The sequence below is a fragment of the Schistocerca nitens genome, chromosome 4 (genome assembly GCF_023898315.1).
Source record: "Schistocerca nitens isolate TAMUIC-IGC-003100 chromosome 4, iqSchNite1.1, whole genome shotgun sequence".
In the NCBI taxonomy this organism is placed as follows: domain Eukaryota; kingdom Metazoa; phylum Arthropoda; class Insecta; order Orthoptera; family Acrididae; genus Schistocerca; species Schistocerca nitens.
Window position 1 is genome coordinate 814,487,874 of NC_064617.1, and position 16,208 is coordinate 814,504,081.

General features: G+C 38.2%; 1 protein-coding gene across 1 annotated transcript in view; it reads left to right on the forward strand.

Moving 5' to 3' along the window:
• The window catches only part of LOC126253232 (rac GTPase-activating protein 1-like), a 163,668-nt gene that overhangs the window by 137,367 nt on the left and 10,093 nt on the right, over nucleotides 1–16,208 (forward strand). The window contains exons 8-11 of the mRNA XM_049954422.1: nucleotides 928–1,074; nucleotides 6,254–6,504; nucleotides 6,739–6,871; nucleotides 11,211–11,392. Of these exons, the coding sequence (XP_049810379.1) occupies nucleotides 928–1,074; nucleotides 6,254–6,504; nucleotides 6,739–6,871; nucleotides 11,211–11,392 (713 nt within the window). The remainder of the gene's footprint in view (nucleotides 1–927; nucleotides 1,075–6,253; nucleotides 6,505–6,738; nucleotides 6,872–11,210; nucleotides 11,393–16,208) is intronic.

Here is a 16,208-nt window from a genome sequence, read left to right on the forward strand (position 1 = left end):
TTTCACAAGTAGATATACTAACAAAATTCTCTCAAGCTTCCAACTGAGTTACATGGTTTAAAATCCATGAGCTTTTATCCGATTACTCCTCAGCCATGGTGATGCTACTTTACAATGGCTAAGAAGTACTCGGCCAAAAGCTCAAGCATTTTAAATCACTTGCCACAGCTGGAAGATAGAGGGAATTCCATCATCTGTGTTTGTGTCAGATAAGGCGTAATGCACTTAAATATAATTACTTTTATTAATCAATAATTTTCCCCACGCAGACAGTACACCACTTAATCCGGCAACTACAGTGTCAAAACTTTGGGTTACTGAGGGTGACAGTATTATTACATCTAGTCTATTGTGATTCATAACATGGTAAATTGTGCAGGTCACCAGTTAATACTAAGATTGGATATATGCTGCCTGAAGTGCTGCCCCACAGTGTCAATATTGGCTCTTGAGAAAAAAAGTTTGACAATACCTGTTCCAGGTTCTAGGCATGCTCTGGAATACACTTTTAATTTGTTTGGAAGTTTAAAATGTTAGAATAATTTCTTGAGGTCACTCATATGAGTACCTGCTAGTTGGATCAGATTGTGCATTGAACTGATCAGTTTTATCCCCTTGGGAAAAGATTTTTACGCCATTAAGAAAACTTGTTGATATTGTCCCAGTTAGTAGCATTGGACACTTCAATTATTATTCATTGCATTTACTATATAAATGGCTATTTAATTCTGATTTTGGTAGTATTTTCCCAGTACACTTCCCCCCCCCCCCCTTCTTATTCTAAGAGATGCATTTTTGGAAACTTCTTCAATGCAGTGTAAAGTGGTATGTACAAACAAATTATTGATTATAAAACCAATTGGCATTCTTTACTTTGGATGCTGTAAAGAGTAGTAATGCAGTTCAGATTGTTGCATTCTCTCTTAGGGCTCCATTGCGGATTTCGCGCCGCCAACACCACCGATGATACCAGCTCTCATTCTGCATTGTGTGAAGGAAGTGGAAGCAAGGGGATTGAATGAAGTTGGACTCTACCGTGTTCCTGGTTCTGATAGAGATGTTCGAATGCTAAGGGTAAAATTATTTTTAGTTTGAACCAATAAGAAATTTGCTCTTAAGTGCTGTTCTCTGTTAAAAATATTGGTGTACTTGGTCAGTAACTATTCTGGTGGTTGCTGCACAAAACTTGTTCAACAAGTTTGCTCTTGGATTATTAGTTTTCTCCAATAGCTGTTGAAATACACCAGCTTCTCTCTCTCTCTCTCTCTCTCTCTCTCTCGCTCTTCCTCTTTGAAAAAATAGTGATTTTGACAATATTATAGTTTGATCCTTATGGTATAAATTTTAAGGTGACACAATAATTTTTTTTTCTTTTTTTGCAAAATTGTCATTCATTTCTATTTTAGTGATTTCAAAGTAAATAATTTTATGATATGTTTGAATTCCATACTTATAAGCCACAAAGAGCATGGCCTAGTTTATATTTTATAATCCTTTTTGGCTCACGCCTTAGTGTTACTGTTTTGTTGTTAACTTTTTGAAGATCATTAGAAGAAAATACATTCCTTTCTTTTACTTTTGAGTAAAATTTTAGTGGTTTAACTGTTACTATGTGTAATTTTGTAAACACATGGTGCACTACTGACCTGTTTCATGACAACTGGTGTGCACAAAATGACTGTAATTCCAGGTCTTTACTGGGTGTGTGGACTGTAAACGACGCCAAAGCTGCAACCACGCAAGCTTCCACACAATTTGCCAATACAATACCCAGTTATCAGCATAATCAATGTGGCACTTAACTGTTGGTGTAACAAGCCGCTAATAGTTTTGGCAGAAGAGTGCACATACCACAGATTTTTTCCACACCTTTAGAATTTTGTGGCTGCTCTAAAATTTTGTCATGTTTCAGTTGCATCACCAGCCTTGCTGAGCCATCCTTAAATATTCATGACATGTAGAGTTATTTTAATAGGTAAGGTGATTGTTTAATTACTATTTCCCTACAAAAGTACGTGGAAGGATGGATGATAAAATGCCTATCTGACAGTTCTTCAAAGCATAACAAACATATGCATGTAAATTTTACCTTAATATACACTGAAGTGCCAAAGAAACCGGTATAGGCATGCGTATTCAAATATAGATACACGTAAACAGGCAGAAAAAGGTGCTGTTTTAGGCAACGCCTATGTAAGACAAGTATCTGGTGCAGTTGTTAGATCAATTACTGCTGGTACAATCGTAGGCTATCAAGAGTTTGAACGTGGTGTTATAGTTGGCGCACGAGTGATGGGATACAGCATCTCCGACATAGCGATGAAATGGGGATTTGCCCGTACAACCATTTCTGGTAAAACATCAAATCTCCTACATCGGAGCAGCTAAAAGAAGATCCTGCAAGAACAGGACCAGCATCAACTGAACAGAACTGTTCAACATGACAGATGTGCAACCCTTCCACAAATTCCTGCAGATTTCAATGCTGGGCCATAAACAAGTGTCAGCATGCGAAACAGTCAACAAAAAATCATCAGTTTGTGCTTTTGGAGCCGAAGGCGCTCTCGTGTACCCTTTTCGCCTTGTGTGGGCCCAACAAAACCACCATACAACTCTGACAGGTGACACGTACGTAAGCATCCAGTCTGATAACTTCATCCATTCATGTCCATTGTGCATTCTGATGTACTTGAGCAATTCCAGCAGGACAATGTGACACTCTACACATCCAGAATTGCTACAAAGTGGCTGAGCTTAAACACTACAGGTGACCAGACACATATAGTCTTCAGCAATGGGTGCAGCTCTGGCATGGTTAACATTTCTCACACAAAGCAAAGGCGTGGAATTTCACCAATTTTGTGTATGCCAGTTGCCATGTAACAAGTCTGTAGTGAACCCTGTGGTTACAAAATTCCAGACAATAACTGTTAAACCATTATAATTTTACTCAAAAGTAAAAATGCTGTCGCACCTTCTTGCCAAAGTTGAACAGAGTTGTCAGTTGGGTTATCTGATCATGACAGAACCTGGATATAGCAACAAACAGTTTTCAACCACAGTCAAGCTTGGAAAAATCTTACGTTTGCTGTACACCAATAAAAGGAGTATCAGGCTGTAATTTGTTTCTGGCAGTAATGGAAATGGTTGTAGTTGTCCAGTCAATCCATAACTCTTAAAGACGCCTCCTGGATTGCTTGATGGAGCTGCAACATTACCAGTGCTGCCAAACATGAATTACAGCATTATACACCACTTTATCAATGAGCAGTGCTATTTTGTTTTGTTTCAGTGCTGTATTGGTATTCTGTGGTCCTGTGACATGTACCTGCAGACATGTACCTGCAAACAATTAAAAAATTAATTAAAAATATTATGTGCTGTATTTGCGCAAATGTACACCACACTTTTTTCCTGACTTTTGTCTTGAAAAATCATGGTATGGCCTGTAATTTAGATTTGTTCCCCTCAGATCATAAATCATCAATTTCAGAATGACATGTACACATATCTTTATTGAAATTAATACCATTACAAGTTACTGCAATTACTTTTTATAAACCATCGAAGACTTGAGAAGAAAATAGCAGGAAAAGGTATACCTTGTTCGCAAATATAGTAGCTTTTCTTGAAAAAGAAACTGCTGCTGTTCAGCACCCCCTGTACATTTTTGCGCACTACATTCCCCTATATTATTTACTGTAGTGCTGTTTAGCATATCAAGAGAGACCAGTGTTCGGTCTGCATTCCCTTATTTGGGATTGTAAATAAAAATTTTTGCCCCATAAGATCCCAAAATGCTGGAAAGATAAAATTCTTTTTGTAAGCTTGAGGCAGTTTTTAAGTAGTTGTAGTTCTGTGACTAGTGGATATATTACTTCACTCCATAAATTGCCAAACCCTCCCATATGAACTTTTAAATTCCAGTGGCGAAATGTTTCTTTTACGTACCATTTGGAACCTTTTATTTGAATTGTTTCAGTTGCAACAGCATACTCACATTTCCTGTTTTGCACTACAAAATCAAGCAAGTGTGTTTCCACATCTGGATATGTGCGCTTCAGCCCTCATAATGAACACTGATCTTTTGAACTGTTGGAGTTTTTCTTCAGTTGCGCTCCGCAAGTGAACTTTTTTTTTTCATCTGCATGAAATCTATGTCCAACTTCCTGCTTTCCATGTTACTTTGCATAATGTGTAGCTGACAGCTTGAAGTTTCACAATTGTTATTTAGGGTTGCCAACATAATTTGTTGTGTGCATCATGTAATTAGTAATAGTACCTCGTAATCAGAGGTAAAGTTAGTAGTGCGGCCTGTATGAGAGATAAACTTTTTACTGTAATCTGGTGCCAAAAGTTCAGGTGTGGCCTTAATTTGCTTGCGGCCTATATTCGCGCGTATACCCTACATAATTTTTTCTAGGTTATAATCAAAATTTTTACACTGTTCGTATAATTATGCACACAGTAAAACAGGATAGAAAACTAATACAGCTGGAAATATTAAAAAATATGACAGTGACACATACTTTTGAATAACAAAACAGAAGTTTCTTTGTCCACCTTCAGCTAACACGTGACATCTAGATAATCGCTGTGAAATTAGTTTTGAAATGCATTTCATCCATATTTTGGATCAGTTTCATTATTTTAAATGTTGTAATTTGTCACCTCTCTTGCTTTTCCAAGTGGCCTTATTTGTGATTGTGACCGTTCATGATGGCCTAAAAAAACTGAAAGCTGCTTTGTGAGAAAATAAAAATTGTTTCACAATGACAAGAAAGTATTTCATTTTTGTTCTTATAACAATTTAGAGTAATTCCACAGGATTCTTAGAATATCGTGTGATTTGGTTTCCTCTGTCTAATCATTCCATTTTCTCTTGTCAAATATAACAACTACTTTACTTATTACAAGTAAGAGGTGATGACTATTGGAAATATCTTAATAAAGGTGTCATTAAGACTTATGAACCAAACATACTCCATGGAACTAGTGCACTGAAAACACTCAATATAGTAGGATATAGCACTACCAGCATGGCGAATTATCACGTCTGCCTATATTGGCTGGACTTGACATCATTCACTTAACGAAGTTTCCGTGTGTGTGTGTGTGTGTGTGTGTGTGTGTGTGTGTGTGTGTGTGTGTGTGTGTGTTTTCTATCCTGTATAAAGAATATGCCCTGATGAGTGTTACATTTAGTAACCTTCCCCTTAGCACAGGAAACGTGCGTATACTGAAACAACCAGAGATGATACTGTAATGCCATACTCAATCCCCGTGTCAGTGTTACACAGCACGAAGAGGTTGAAGCGTGCTGGCATTTTAAATTTACACAAGGCAGGAATCCCATTGTCACTGATGTTAAGTTCCTCTTAGTACTCAATATTACCATTGAACAATTTTTTGGAAGGTAGAATTTGTAGTCAGTAGACCATGCTCTTCATATTCTGTATTGTACTATGCCACTCCCTGTATGTTTCAGCTGTCAAGATCCCTGTGTAATTAGTCTCAAGGTTTTCCATAAATACAGATACATTGGAAGTAATTTGTAGTAAAATAATCAGATTTTTTGTCTATACACCTTTATGGGATCATATTACTATCCATTATTGCTTCAAATAACAGAATTATAGATTATCCAGTCTTCTAACATTTACGAAACAAAGTTGTAACACACACTATTCCAGTGTGAAAACTTTTATTACCTGTGGCCCTAACCCCCCCCCCCCCCTCCACCTCCATCTCAAGGCTGTTAATGGAAATGCCATATGGCTAGGGCCTCCCATCGGGTAGACCGTTTGCCTGGTGCAAGTCTTCTGAGTGGACGCCACTTCGGCGTCTTACGTGGCAATGGAGATGAAATGATGATAAGGACAACACAACATCCAGTCCCTGAGCAGAGAAAATCTCCGACCCAGCCGGGAATCGAACCCTGGCCGTTAGGTATGACATTCCATCGCGCTGACCACTCAGCTACCAGGGGCGGACAAGGCTGTTAATAATCTGCACTAATTCTAGCTTGGTTTTATAATCTTCACTTCATTTACTAGAATGCTTACTGCTGTGTGTAACTAAAATTCATGTTATATGCCACACTAATTATATTTTTTCACTTACTTATGGAATGTTTTATGTTATTTTTATATCAATTTTGGGCATTTATTTTGTAAATTATTGTTTTTAACCGTGGGCTACACTGATAATTGTAAACCAGAGGTTGTTGATATGCATTTATATCTTTACACAGGAGAAATTCTTACGTGCACGAGGTGTCCCAAACCTTTCTGGGGTTGAAATTCCTGTTATCTGTGGGACAATAAAGGATTTTCTACGTTCATTGAAGGAACCACTTGTAACCTACTCTCTGTGGCCAGAATTTATTCGGACTGTGGATATCAAAGATCTCACAGAAAGAAACTCAGCATTATATCAACTTATTTCAGAATTGCCACAGCCCAACAGAGATACGCTGGCATTTATGATTCTGCACCTTCAAAAGTAAGTACAGCTGTAATAGTAGTTTGCATGTGTTACCTGCTTCAAGGCACTCCATTAAGGAACAATGTTTGGAGTATTTTAGTGTTAAGTAGTTGGTGCGTGATAGTTATACAGTAAATTGTATGAGGGTTTAGGTGTTGAAGTTTGGGACAAGGAGGAATTTGAGTAGAACATTGTAGTGTGACTACTAAAGCTAAGTTTTCATTATTGAATTGTGACAAAATCTGGTTGCAGAGTCTCAGAGTGTCCAGAGTGCAAAATGCCTGCATCAAATCTTGCCAAGGTATTTGGTCCTACGTTAATTGGTTTCTCTTCTCAAGAACCGGAACCAATGGCAGTGATGACAGAATCAAAGCAGCTAGTTCCAGTAAGTGTTACTTTATGTAAGACAGTTTTATATCTCGTAGATATGATTTCTACAGGGTGTTTACATAACAGTGCACAAAAATTTAACTAGCAGGACATAAAAGATGCTCCATTGAACAATTTCAGGCAGGGAACCTGGCGTCAGAAAAGCCAGCTGAAGGAGATTATAGGAATAAAATCGCATTGCTGTGTACTTTTTTAATTTACATTAGTTACAGTTAACTACAAATAATATCACTGACACAATGAACATAAGATTTGCACTGTACCTTATAAAATGTGCTAAAACTGATGGCCACCAACATCAATGCAAGCATGACATTGGTGAACCAGATTCTGATGCACCCATACAAATGTTCCTGGTGTGTTTTGAATTGCGTTACAGGCAGCTAAAATTGTAGCACCCATACAAATATTCCTGGTGTGTTTTGAATCGCGTTACAGGCAGCTACAATACCGGCAACTACACTGGAATCTCGCATAGTGAACATAATTCGTTCCAGAATCTTACTCATACTGCAAACCTCTTTAAGCGAAACTATATATTCCGTATAAATTAATGTAAAATAAGACAATGTGTTCCATGCGGAAAAAGTACTAAAAGTTTTGTCTTATTCGTGCCATTTATTCATAGAAAATTATACATACAGTATTATGTACTTCATTAAACATGATAGATAACTAATTCTCTTTTTACTAGGATGCTATCTATAGTAATTTGTTTCTGTCAATGCTTCAACACTTTGCATAAATGCGACACAGAATTATCGTCAAATAAATTTGTAGTGCGCTTGGCCACTGCTTGATTGGGGTGATGATTTTCAATGTATGATGCAATCGATTCCCATGCTTTCAGTATTTCTCTTATTGTGCCAGAAGATTGCCACTTTGCTGTTACCACCTCCACCTCCTCTCCTCTTCTGAAAAGCTCCTCTCCGAAACTTCCTGCTGTGAAACATACAGCAACTCCATAAGCTCTTCGGTGGTCATTTCTCGGGTGTCATCTTCCACAAGCTTATCGATATCATTGTTAACCATTCCTAGTCCCAAGCTCTTGGCCAAAGACACAATCTCGTTGACTACAGGCTCCACTGGTACTGACTCACACACTCCGGCCAAAGCTTCTTCAAAGCAGAAGTGAGAGTTATCGATGTAACTCCTTCTCACACCTTTTTGATCATCTTGATGCAGGCAATGGTGTCGAAGGGAATACTTGCAGAACTCTGCCAAGAGTGAGATCGGTAACTTCAGTCAACCCAAAGCAATGCTCCAAGAGTGCTTTAGTATAGAGCTTTAGTGTTAGAAATAATCTGCTGGCCCATAGGCTGGGGTAACAGAGTAGTTTGGGAGGCAGAAATCGCACCTCGATGAATTGAAATTCTTCAAGGAGGTGGTCTTGCGGGCCTGGAGAATGGTCAGGTGCATTGTCCATAACAAGCAAAACATTTGAGTGGCAGAGTCATCTCAAGCAAATATTTTTTCACCCAAGGATCAGTCACTTCATTCATCTAATCTCAAAAATGATCACTTGTCACCCAGGCCTTTTTGTCAGACCTCCACATCACCTTTAACCTGCTCTTCTGTACTTCACACTTCTTGAAGACTAGAGGAGTTTCTGAATTGTAAACAAGCAGCTGTTTAATTTTCAAATCACCACTTCCATTGGCACAGAATAGCAGTATGAGACAGTCTTTCATTGGCTTACGACTGGGTGGTGCATTCTCCTCTGCTGTTATAAAGGTACGCTTCAGCATCTTTTTCCAGAATAGACCCGTGTTGTCACAATTAAAAACCTGTTGCGGCAGATAATCTTCAGAATCTACGAGCATTTTGAAGTTGCTGATGAAGTTACCTGCTGCCTTTGTGTTCTTGAACCACACACTGTTCCCCGTAAACACTTCTTCACCCACTGATGATACTGGTGTCTTCTTAACAAGGATGGCAAAAAACATTCTCATCTTCTCACAAATGATGATCTCATTAATAGGGTCGTCCTGCAATTGCTTTTCATTTATCCATATAAGGAGCAACCTTTCAACATTGTTCGTAATATGAAATTGTTGCGTAGATACTCTTGTCACTTGCTTTGAAGCATCTGTTCCTTAATCTTCTGCTTTTTCTTGAGGATAGTGCAAATAGTTGTAGAGCGAATGTCTGTGCATGCTAAACCAGCAAAGCTTGTGCAATATTAGTGTTTTTCGGTGATTTTACATTTCATTTCTGAGGTAATTTTCTTTCTCTTATGGTTTTCATCTTGCAGCTTTATCTTTGGGAAGATTTCTACGGTGGTTATTAAAATTTGCACTCAAAAAATAATATGTGAACACAAGTTTAGAAAAATGTTTGATCACAAGCTGCCATAAGATGTTAGCAGAAATAGCACTAAACCCAGACAGTAGTATGTACTAAAGACATTCTTCATATGCCGCTGCCAACAGTGAAAACTTCATATTGTTGAACATTTCTCTCGCCATGATCGAACAGCTGATGATGTCACACTAAATTGTCGCCACTCATTATGAGAAACATGGCTCATTAAGTGAGTCATTTTTTTACAACTAGTTTTGCTTGTTATGCAAATTGTGCGTTATGGGAGATGCTCCTTAAGCGAGGTTCTACTGTTAATTCCATCTTTGTATCCACTGGGATCTCGTACACAAGTGACTTCAGGTACCCCCATAGGAAATAACCAAGGGGATTCAGGTGAGGTGACCTCGCAGGCCATGGAATAGGACCCCCTTTTAAAATCAAGTGACGTGGTGCACTGTCATGTTGTTTCCACATCCTCTCACGAATGGCCAAGGGTACTTTCTCTAACAACTTAGTTAGTACTATGTGCACAAACCTCAAGTACAGGTGGCCATTCAGACGGCCAGGTGGAAGATACGGCTCAGTGAGATCACCACTTACAATGCTGGTAAAGATATTCGCAGCAAAACGTACTTGATGTTGTGAGTCCATGACAGCATGAGAGTTTTCCTCATCCCACAGATGACTATTCCTGCTGTTCGAAGTACCATCATAATCAAATGAGGCCTCATCAGTAAGTAACACAATTTGGAGGAAATCTAGTCAATTAATCCTTTGTTGGAGCAACTACTGACACAATGCAACCCCTGGTGCAAAGTCAGTCACAAGCATTGCACGGACTCATTATGGATGTTCGTGGAGTACTTGACAAGTGCTAGTATCTACAGCATCCATTTCTCGTGCAGTACAAGAAGTACTTGCAGTGGCGTCCGCTGCAGCATGTTCCAGCATCTCCTCTTCAAAATTGGGTTTGCATGTGGTCCTCATGTTGGCAGGTGCCTGGTTTCTTCTTTCCAGTGAACCAGTCTCCCTTATTATCTGTCGACTGAGAGAAATAAACGTTTGCTGTGACGAATGAAACCTGTTAGAAAATTGTTCCTTGTGCAGCCTTTCAGCAGTGGAAGCATTGCAGCATACTTCCCCATAAACAAGGTGCGCGTGTGGGAGTTCTGCGAAGTTGTACCAGTACCTGTACTGTACGTCTCTGAAAAGCACTGACTAATGAATGGGTCTGTCATTGATTCATAGCACATTCTGTCGGGGGAAAGGTAAATACAATAAAAAAGAGCCACCTTGTGGACAAGTCAAGTAAACAAAACCTGCATCATGACTTCCTAGTAATCAGGATCATCCTCCTTGTTTCCTTGCAGGAAATAAAGAATGTACATGTATGTAAATAGCACAATAAGTGTGAACTTGTATGAATGTTAGTTGTAAAAACGCCAGAAAACAGTAATGCTAGACAAAGCAGAAGACAAGTTTACTTCCGTATCTCCTTAAGCTGACTTCTGTCACCGCAGGTTCCCTAACTCGTATTGTTCAGTGGACCATTCTCTATGTCCTGTTGCATTTTTGCACATTCGCATGGAAACACTAGATTTTGTTTACATAATTAGTTTTACATGTTGTTGAGGCTATGTTCAAATTTTGAGTTTGATATTAATTTATGCCTGGTAGTTGTAACAGATCGATATGCATCCCCCACTCCCCATGAGAGTATGTGATGTGATTTCTTAAAGTAATAGGAGAGAATTCAACTGTACAGTTATTCAGCATTGCTCATACCCATGACAGCAGTCTTGTGTTTGGTATTAATGTCCCCTACATGGACAAAGACTTGGTCAAGTGCTGACGGTTGTGTACGTCTATATTCCTTGTTAACTGTAATTAGTCTGCATGAGATAATTGGTAAGTTTGTCAACTGCCACATGGTAGTCTTCTATAATTACTGGTGGATCTTTCGATGTAGTATTTGTTAAATGTTGTTGCTTCAAAATTTTGGTAGTTAAATTGAGTTCTTTTATTTACAGGTTGTTGAAAATTTGATGAGTTTACCTTCAGAATACTGGGCACATTTTGTGAATAATAATTCAACACCAATTAGTTCTCGATCTGACACACTTTTTGCTACACCGTCAGCTACATCTTTAAAATGGCAGCATTCAGGTTCTTCAACAAGGAGGTTCTTTAATACTCAACATGGAGGCAACAGGTAATAAATCTTGTTAAGCTTAGCTCTAGTGCATTACGAACCACTTTTACTATGAAACTTCCTGGCAGATTAAAACTGTGTGCCGGACCGAGACTCGAACTCGGGACCTTTGCCTTTCGCAGGCAAGTGCTCTACCAACTGAGCTACCCAAGCACGACTCACACCCCGTCCTCAAAGCTTTACTTCTGCCAGTACCTCGTCTCCTACCTTCCAAGCTTTACAGAATCTCTTCTGTGAACCTTGCAGAACTAGCACTCCTGAAAGAAAGGATATTGCGGAGACATGGCTTACCCACAGCCTTGGGGATGTTTCCAGAATGAGTTATATTGCCAGTTCACTGTTGGTAAATGTTGATAAGCCTCATTAATAGGTTGCAGGCAAACATCAACGTACTGCTACAATAGTTTGATATTGAACATGGATGAGTATTAAAAGCCTAACCACACTGTTCAGTTCTTGCCGAATATTATTACTTGATCTAACACAGGGTAAATTTGTGTTACACTAATTCCACTGTTACGTTGATGCATTATTGTTATTGTAACCAATACGAATGAAAATCGGCCATGGGCTGACTATCTTGGGACCAAAATTCAGCCCTTTATCTATCCTCACAATAATAGGCACTGAACCTATATATCGTTCGATGTTTAAGTTACAGAAATTACTATTGAAGCATAATTCATTCAGTTACTCGAATACCATCGAAAAATTGCTTCTTTGTAACAGTTCCTTCTGTCGTAAAGGTTAGGCTGAATTATTTGTTTAAATAATGAAATTAACAGATATAATTGTACAAACAATACTTCTGACAAACCTGGTAATTATTTCGGAATTAACTAAGGGTTGGCTTTGCTAATATGTTTTTGAATAGAGCCAAATAAATACTTTAAGAATCCTAGTAGTTCTTTTCCAAATGTTCATAATTAGTGCATAATTTATATTTGTTTTTAAGTCAACAATATAATCGAAGTCACAAAACAATTGCCGATTTCACCCCATAACAAGTATTAACTAGGAATGGTCAAAATAAATTAGGAAATTAATTACATCAACAAAACTAAGCACAAAATTAGACTCAGTGCATATATTCCTTAAGACTGAGGGCCAAACTTTCTCATTTATGGAAATGCAGATCATACTTGCGCATGTTTATGGGAATTCTGCAAAAATGAAAATAAAATGAATTTAAGGAAGCAGATGGCAAAACAAGAAAGGAAGTAGAGAGATCCCAACTTGCTTCGTCACAAACTCTTTAGGGAAATATATTTGTAGTTGCACAGCGTGTGAAATATTTGTGACAGTGAAGGATATGTATGTTACTGCTCATTGTTTCCATTTGCAGCAATTCATGCTGTCCTCTAAGGTTCCTGCCTAACCACATGTTCAGAAATTGCCACATATTTGGAAAGGAAAAGTGAAGTATTTGTGACAAGGAACAATATGAATTTTGTTGCTGGTCACTTAACTCACAGGAGTGTAAGGTACCCTGTTGGATTTCTGTCTAAACACATACTCAAAAATCTCACAGATTCAGAAATAAACAGGCAAATATTTATTTCATGGTTCATTCTCTAACCAGTCAGAAATGGTTGACAACATCGAATATTGCAGAACGTATTGTATTATGATCATAACGAATGTGATAACAATGCTAAGTTGAAGAAAATATTGGCTCACAGTGAGTTGCGAACCTATAACCTGTAAGTCAGCTAACCACGTCGTTATTCATTATACTAAGGCTCACTGATCTGAATTTTGTATTGTGCATTAGCTATCATAAAATCTCTGAAGCCTTACATTGTTGATGCTTTGTAATTGACATTTAATGATGTGTGTGACATATTTGAGAGATATACTTTCAATGCATCGTTGCTTTGAAACAGCATACTTTGCGTGTACATCACACACTATGAAGGAAATGAATAATCGAAATGCACAGAGTTCACACAGGTGGTGTTTACAAGGGTTTGCAAAACTCTATAGCTGACAGCCCACTAGTAACGTCACAACTGCAAAAAGTAGTCTGAAGCTGCATCCACACTGCCATTGGAAACATCATTTCCTACAGTGTATCACATCTGTTTCAGGGTTTGTTTCTTGTCTCTGTTTCTGTCGACACTGGCAGTAAACATTTCTCAGTGTATTCACATTGTGTACAACACTGTTTGTTGCATTGTTTACGTATTTTCTACCCCATGATGATTAGAGATGAGGAAATTGTAATATGCGCTGCTGCATTATTTATACTCGAAGGTTCACGCAGTCACAATGAAAGGCGACATTGCCGTTATTCATTCTTTTTTTGTTTATTTATTGTTACTTGTGACCTGAAGGCCATAAGCATCTCTCTGTTTCATTGTTATACAGAACAAGGTTGCATTTATTAAATAAAGAATGCCGTAATCTGTTTTAAAACTATGATATTATTTTGATGGAGAACTCGTATATTAGTTGTTACAGGTTGATAAAATTGGATTAGTTGTTCAGGGTTGATAAAATTGGATAAGTTGGTGTAAGAAATCGATTTGTTGGTTTGCATACTGTCGTCTTCTTTGGTGAGCGAAAACATACTATAGAACAACTGGTGGGAAAAACTTGCTACATATGGGAACTGAATATGGAAGACAGTTCTAGTTTTCATAATTTCACTTGGATATCATATTTTTAATTTTGAGTTTCTGGCAAATATGGTGTCACCTTTTTTTAAAATTAACGAGAAAAGAAATAGAAATTTCTACATAGTCTTTCACAGTATTCTACCAAATGTAGCAGTAGTTTTCTGTGGAACGTCTTGTTTTATTGCTGTTCTTGTACCGCTTGTTTCGTGTATTCCATATGCAACTGTCAGCTTGGTACAACAATGACAACTCGACAGTCTGCTGCCTCATCCGCTACTCCCCGCCCCCCATTTTGCTGTCGGAAGACCTTCATACAGCAAGAGATAACAAAACATGTAACAACTGTATACAGTGGAAGACACAATGCGACACATAAATATACACTTGGGCCATGCACCAATGGTGTGTCGTAGTTGGCCCAGAACATTGTTTCCTATGATCTGTACGGACACTGCTATGGATAGATGTTCCCATGTTTTGAAAGATGTTTCCAAATGGTGTCCACATCAAGTAGCCAAAACATGTTTCAAAAATGTATTTCAAGCTTTGTGTGTATGTGGTTTGAAGTCAACTCGCCCAAATTAAACTGCCTTTGACTACGGAAGGGAACCCCACCCCACCCCACCCCTCAACTCACATTAACTTTCAACATCTTTCACTGTATTTCACAGTTCTTGTTTAATTCACCATGTTCATTGATATTTTTCTTTTTTGCAGGTGAATGCAAGGGAAAGATGTCTCAAAGATGTATGATTTGATGTATATTTTGTGGTTGTCACGTGTCGGAAAATACTGCTGTTACCTTGTACCCAGATATCTATTTCAATTTTTTGATGAGTTTTTATTTGATGTTACACATCTGTGATTTTTAAAGAACTGAGGAAATTCTTTACCACAAATTATTGCATAAACATTGTATTGCACATTTAATTTCCTTCACTTATATAGATTATATACTCTGTATTGGTAAGGGTTACAATTTTTAATCGTATCACATTTTTAGGCTCTTATTTTGGGAATTTAATGTTTTCCTCAATTTTGCAGTTTTTAAGTGTGGACACCACAAAAACGTAAAACACATGATTCACTGAGATCACTTCAGAAAAATGGTATTAGTTGTAGGGTGTTCCCCTCCCCTCCCCTCCCCTCCGGTGATGTATACAAAAAGACTCGAGGTGTTTTCAACCAGTCGTCATGGGTAAAGTAAATAAATACTACTACTACTACTACTACTACTACTACTACTAAACAACGGAAACTCTAGGTTGGAATGTCAACAGTATTGGATAAAGGATAGTTTGCTGTTGTTGTTGTGGTCTCCAGTCCTGAGACTGGCTTGATGCAGCTCTCCATGCTACTCTATCCTGTGCAAGCTTCTTCATCTCCCAGTACCTACTGCAGCCTACATCCTTCTGAATCTGCTTAGTGTATTCATCTCTTGGTCTCCCTCCATGCTGCCCTCCAATACTTAATTGGTGATCCCTTGACGCCTCAGAACATGTCCTGCCACCCGATCCCTTCTTCTGGCCAAGTTGTGCCACAAACTCCTATTCAATACCTCCTCATTACTTACGTGATCTACCCATTTAACCTACAGCATTCTTCTGTAGCACCACACTTAGAAAGCTTCTATTCTCTTCTTGTCTAAACTATTTATTGTCCATGTTTCACTTCCATAGATGGCTACACTCCATACAAATACTTCCAGAAATGACTTCCTGGCACTTAAATCTATACTCAATGATAACAAATTTTTCTTCTTCAGAAACGCTTTCCTTGCCATTGCCTGTCTACATTTTATATCCTCTCTACTTCGACCATAATCAGGTATTTTGCTCCCCAACTAGCAAAACTCCTTTATTTTAAGCGTCTCCTTTCCTAATCTAATTCCCGCAGCATCATCTGATCTAATTAGACTACATTCCATTATTCTCATTTTGCTTTTGTTGATGTTCATTTTATACCCTCCTTTCAAGACACGTCCATTCCATTCAGCTGCTCTTCCAAGTCCTTTGCTGTCTCTGACAGAATTACAATGCCATAGGCGAACCTCAAAGTTTTTATTTCTTCTCCATGGATTTTAATACCTACTCCGAACTTTTCTTTTGTTTCCTTTACTGCTTGCTCAATATACAGATTGAATAACATCGGGGAGAGGCTACAACCCTGTCTCACTCCCTTCCCAACCACTGCTT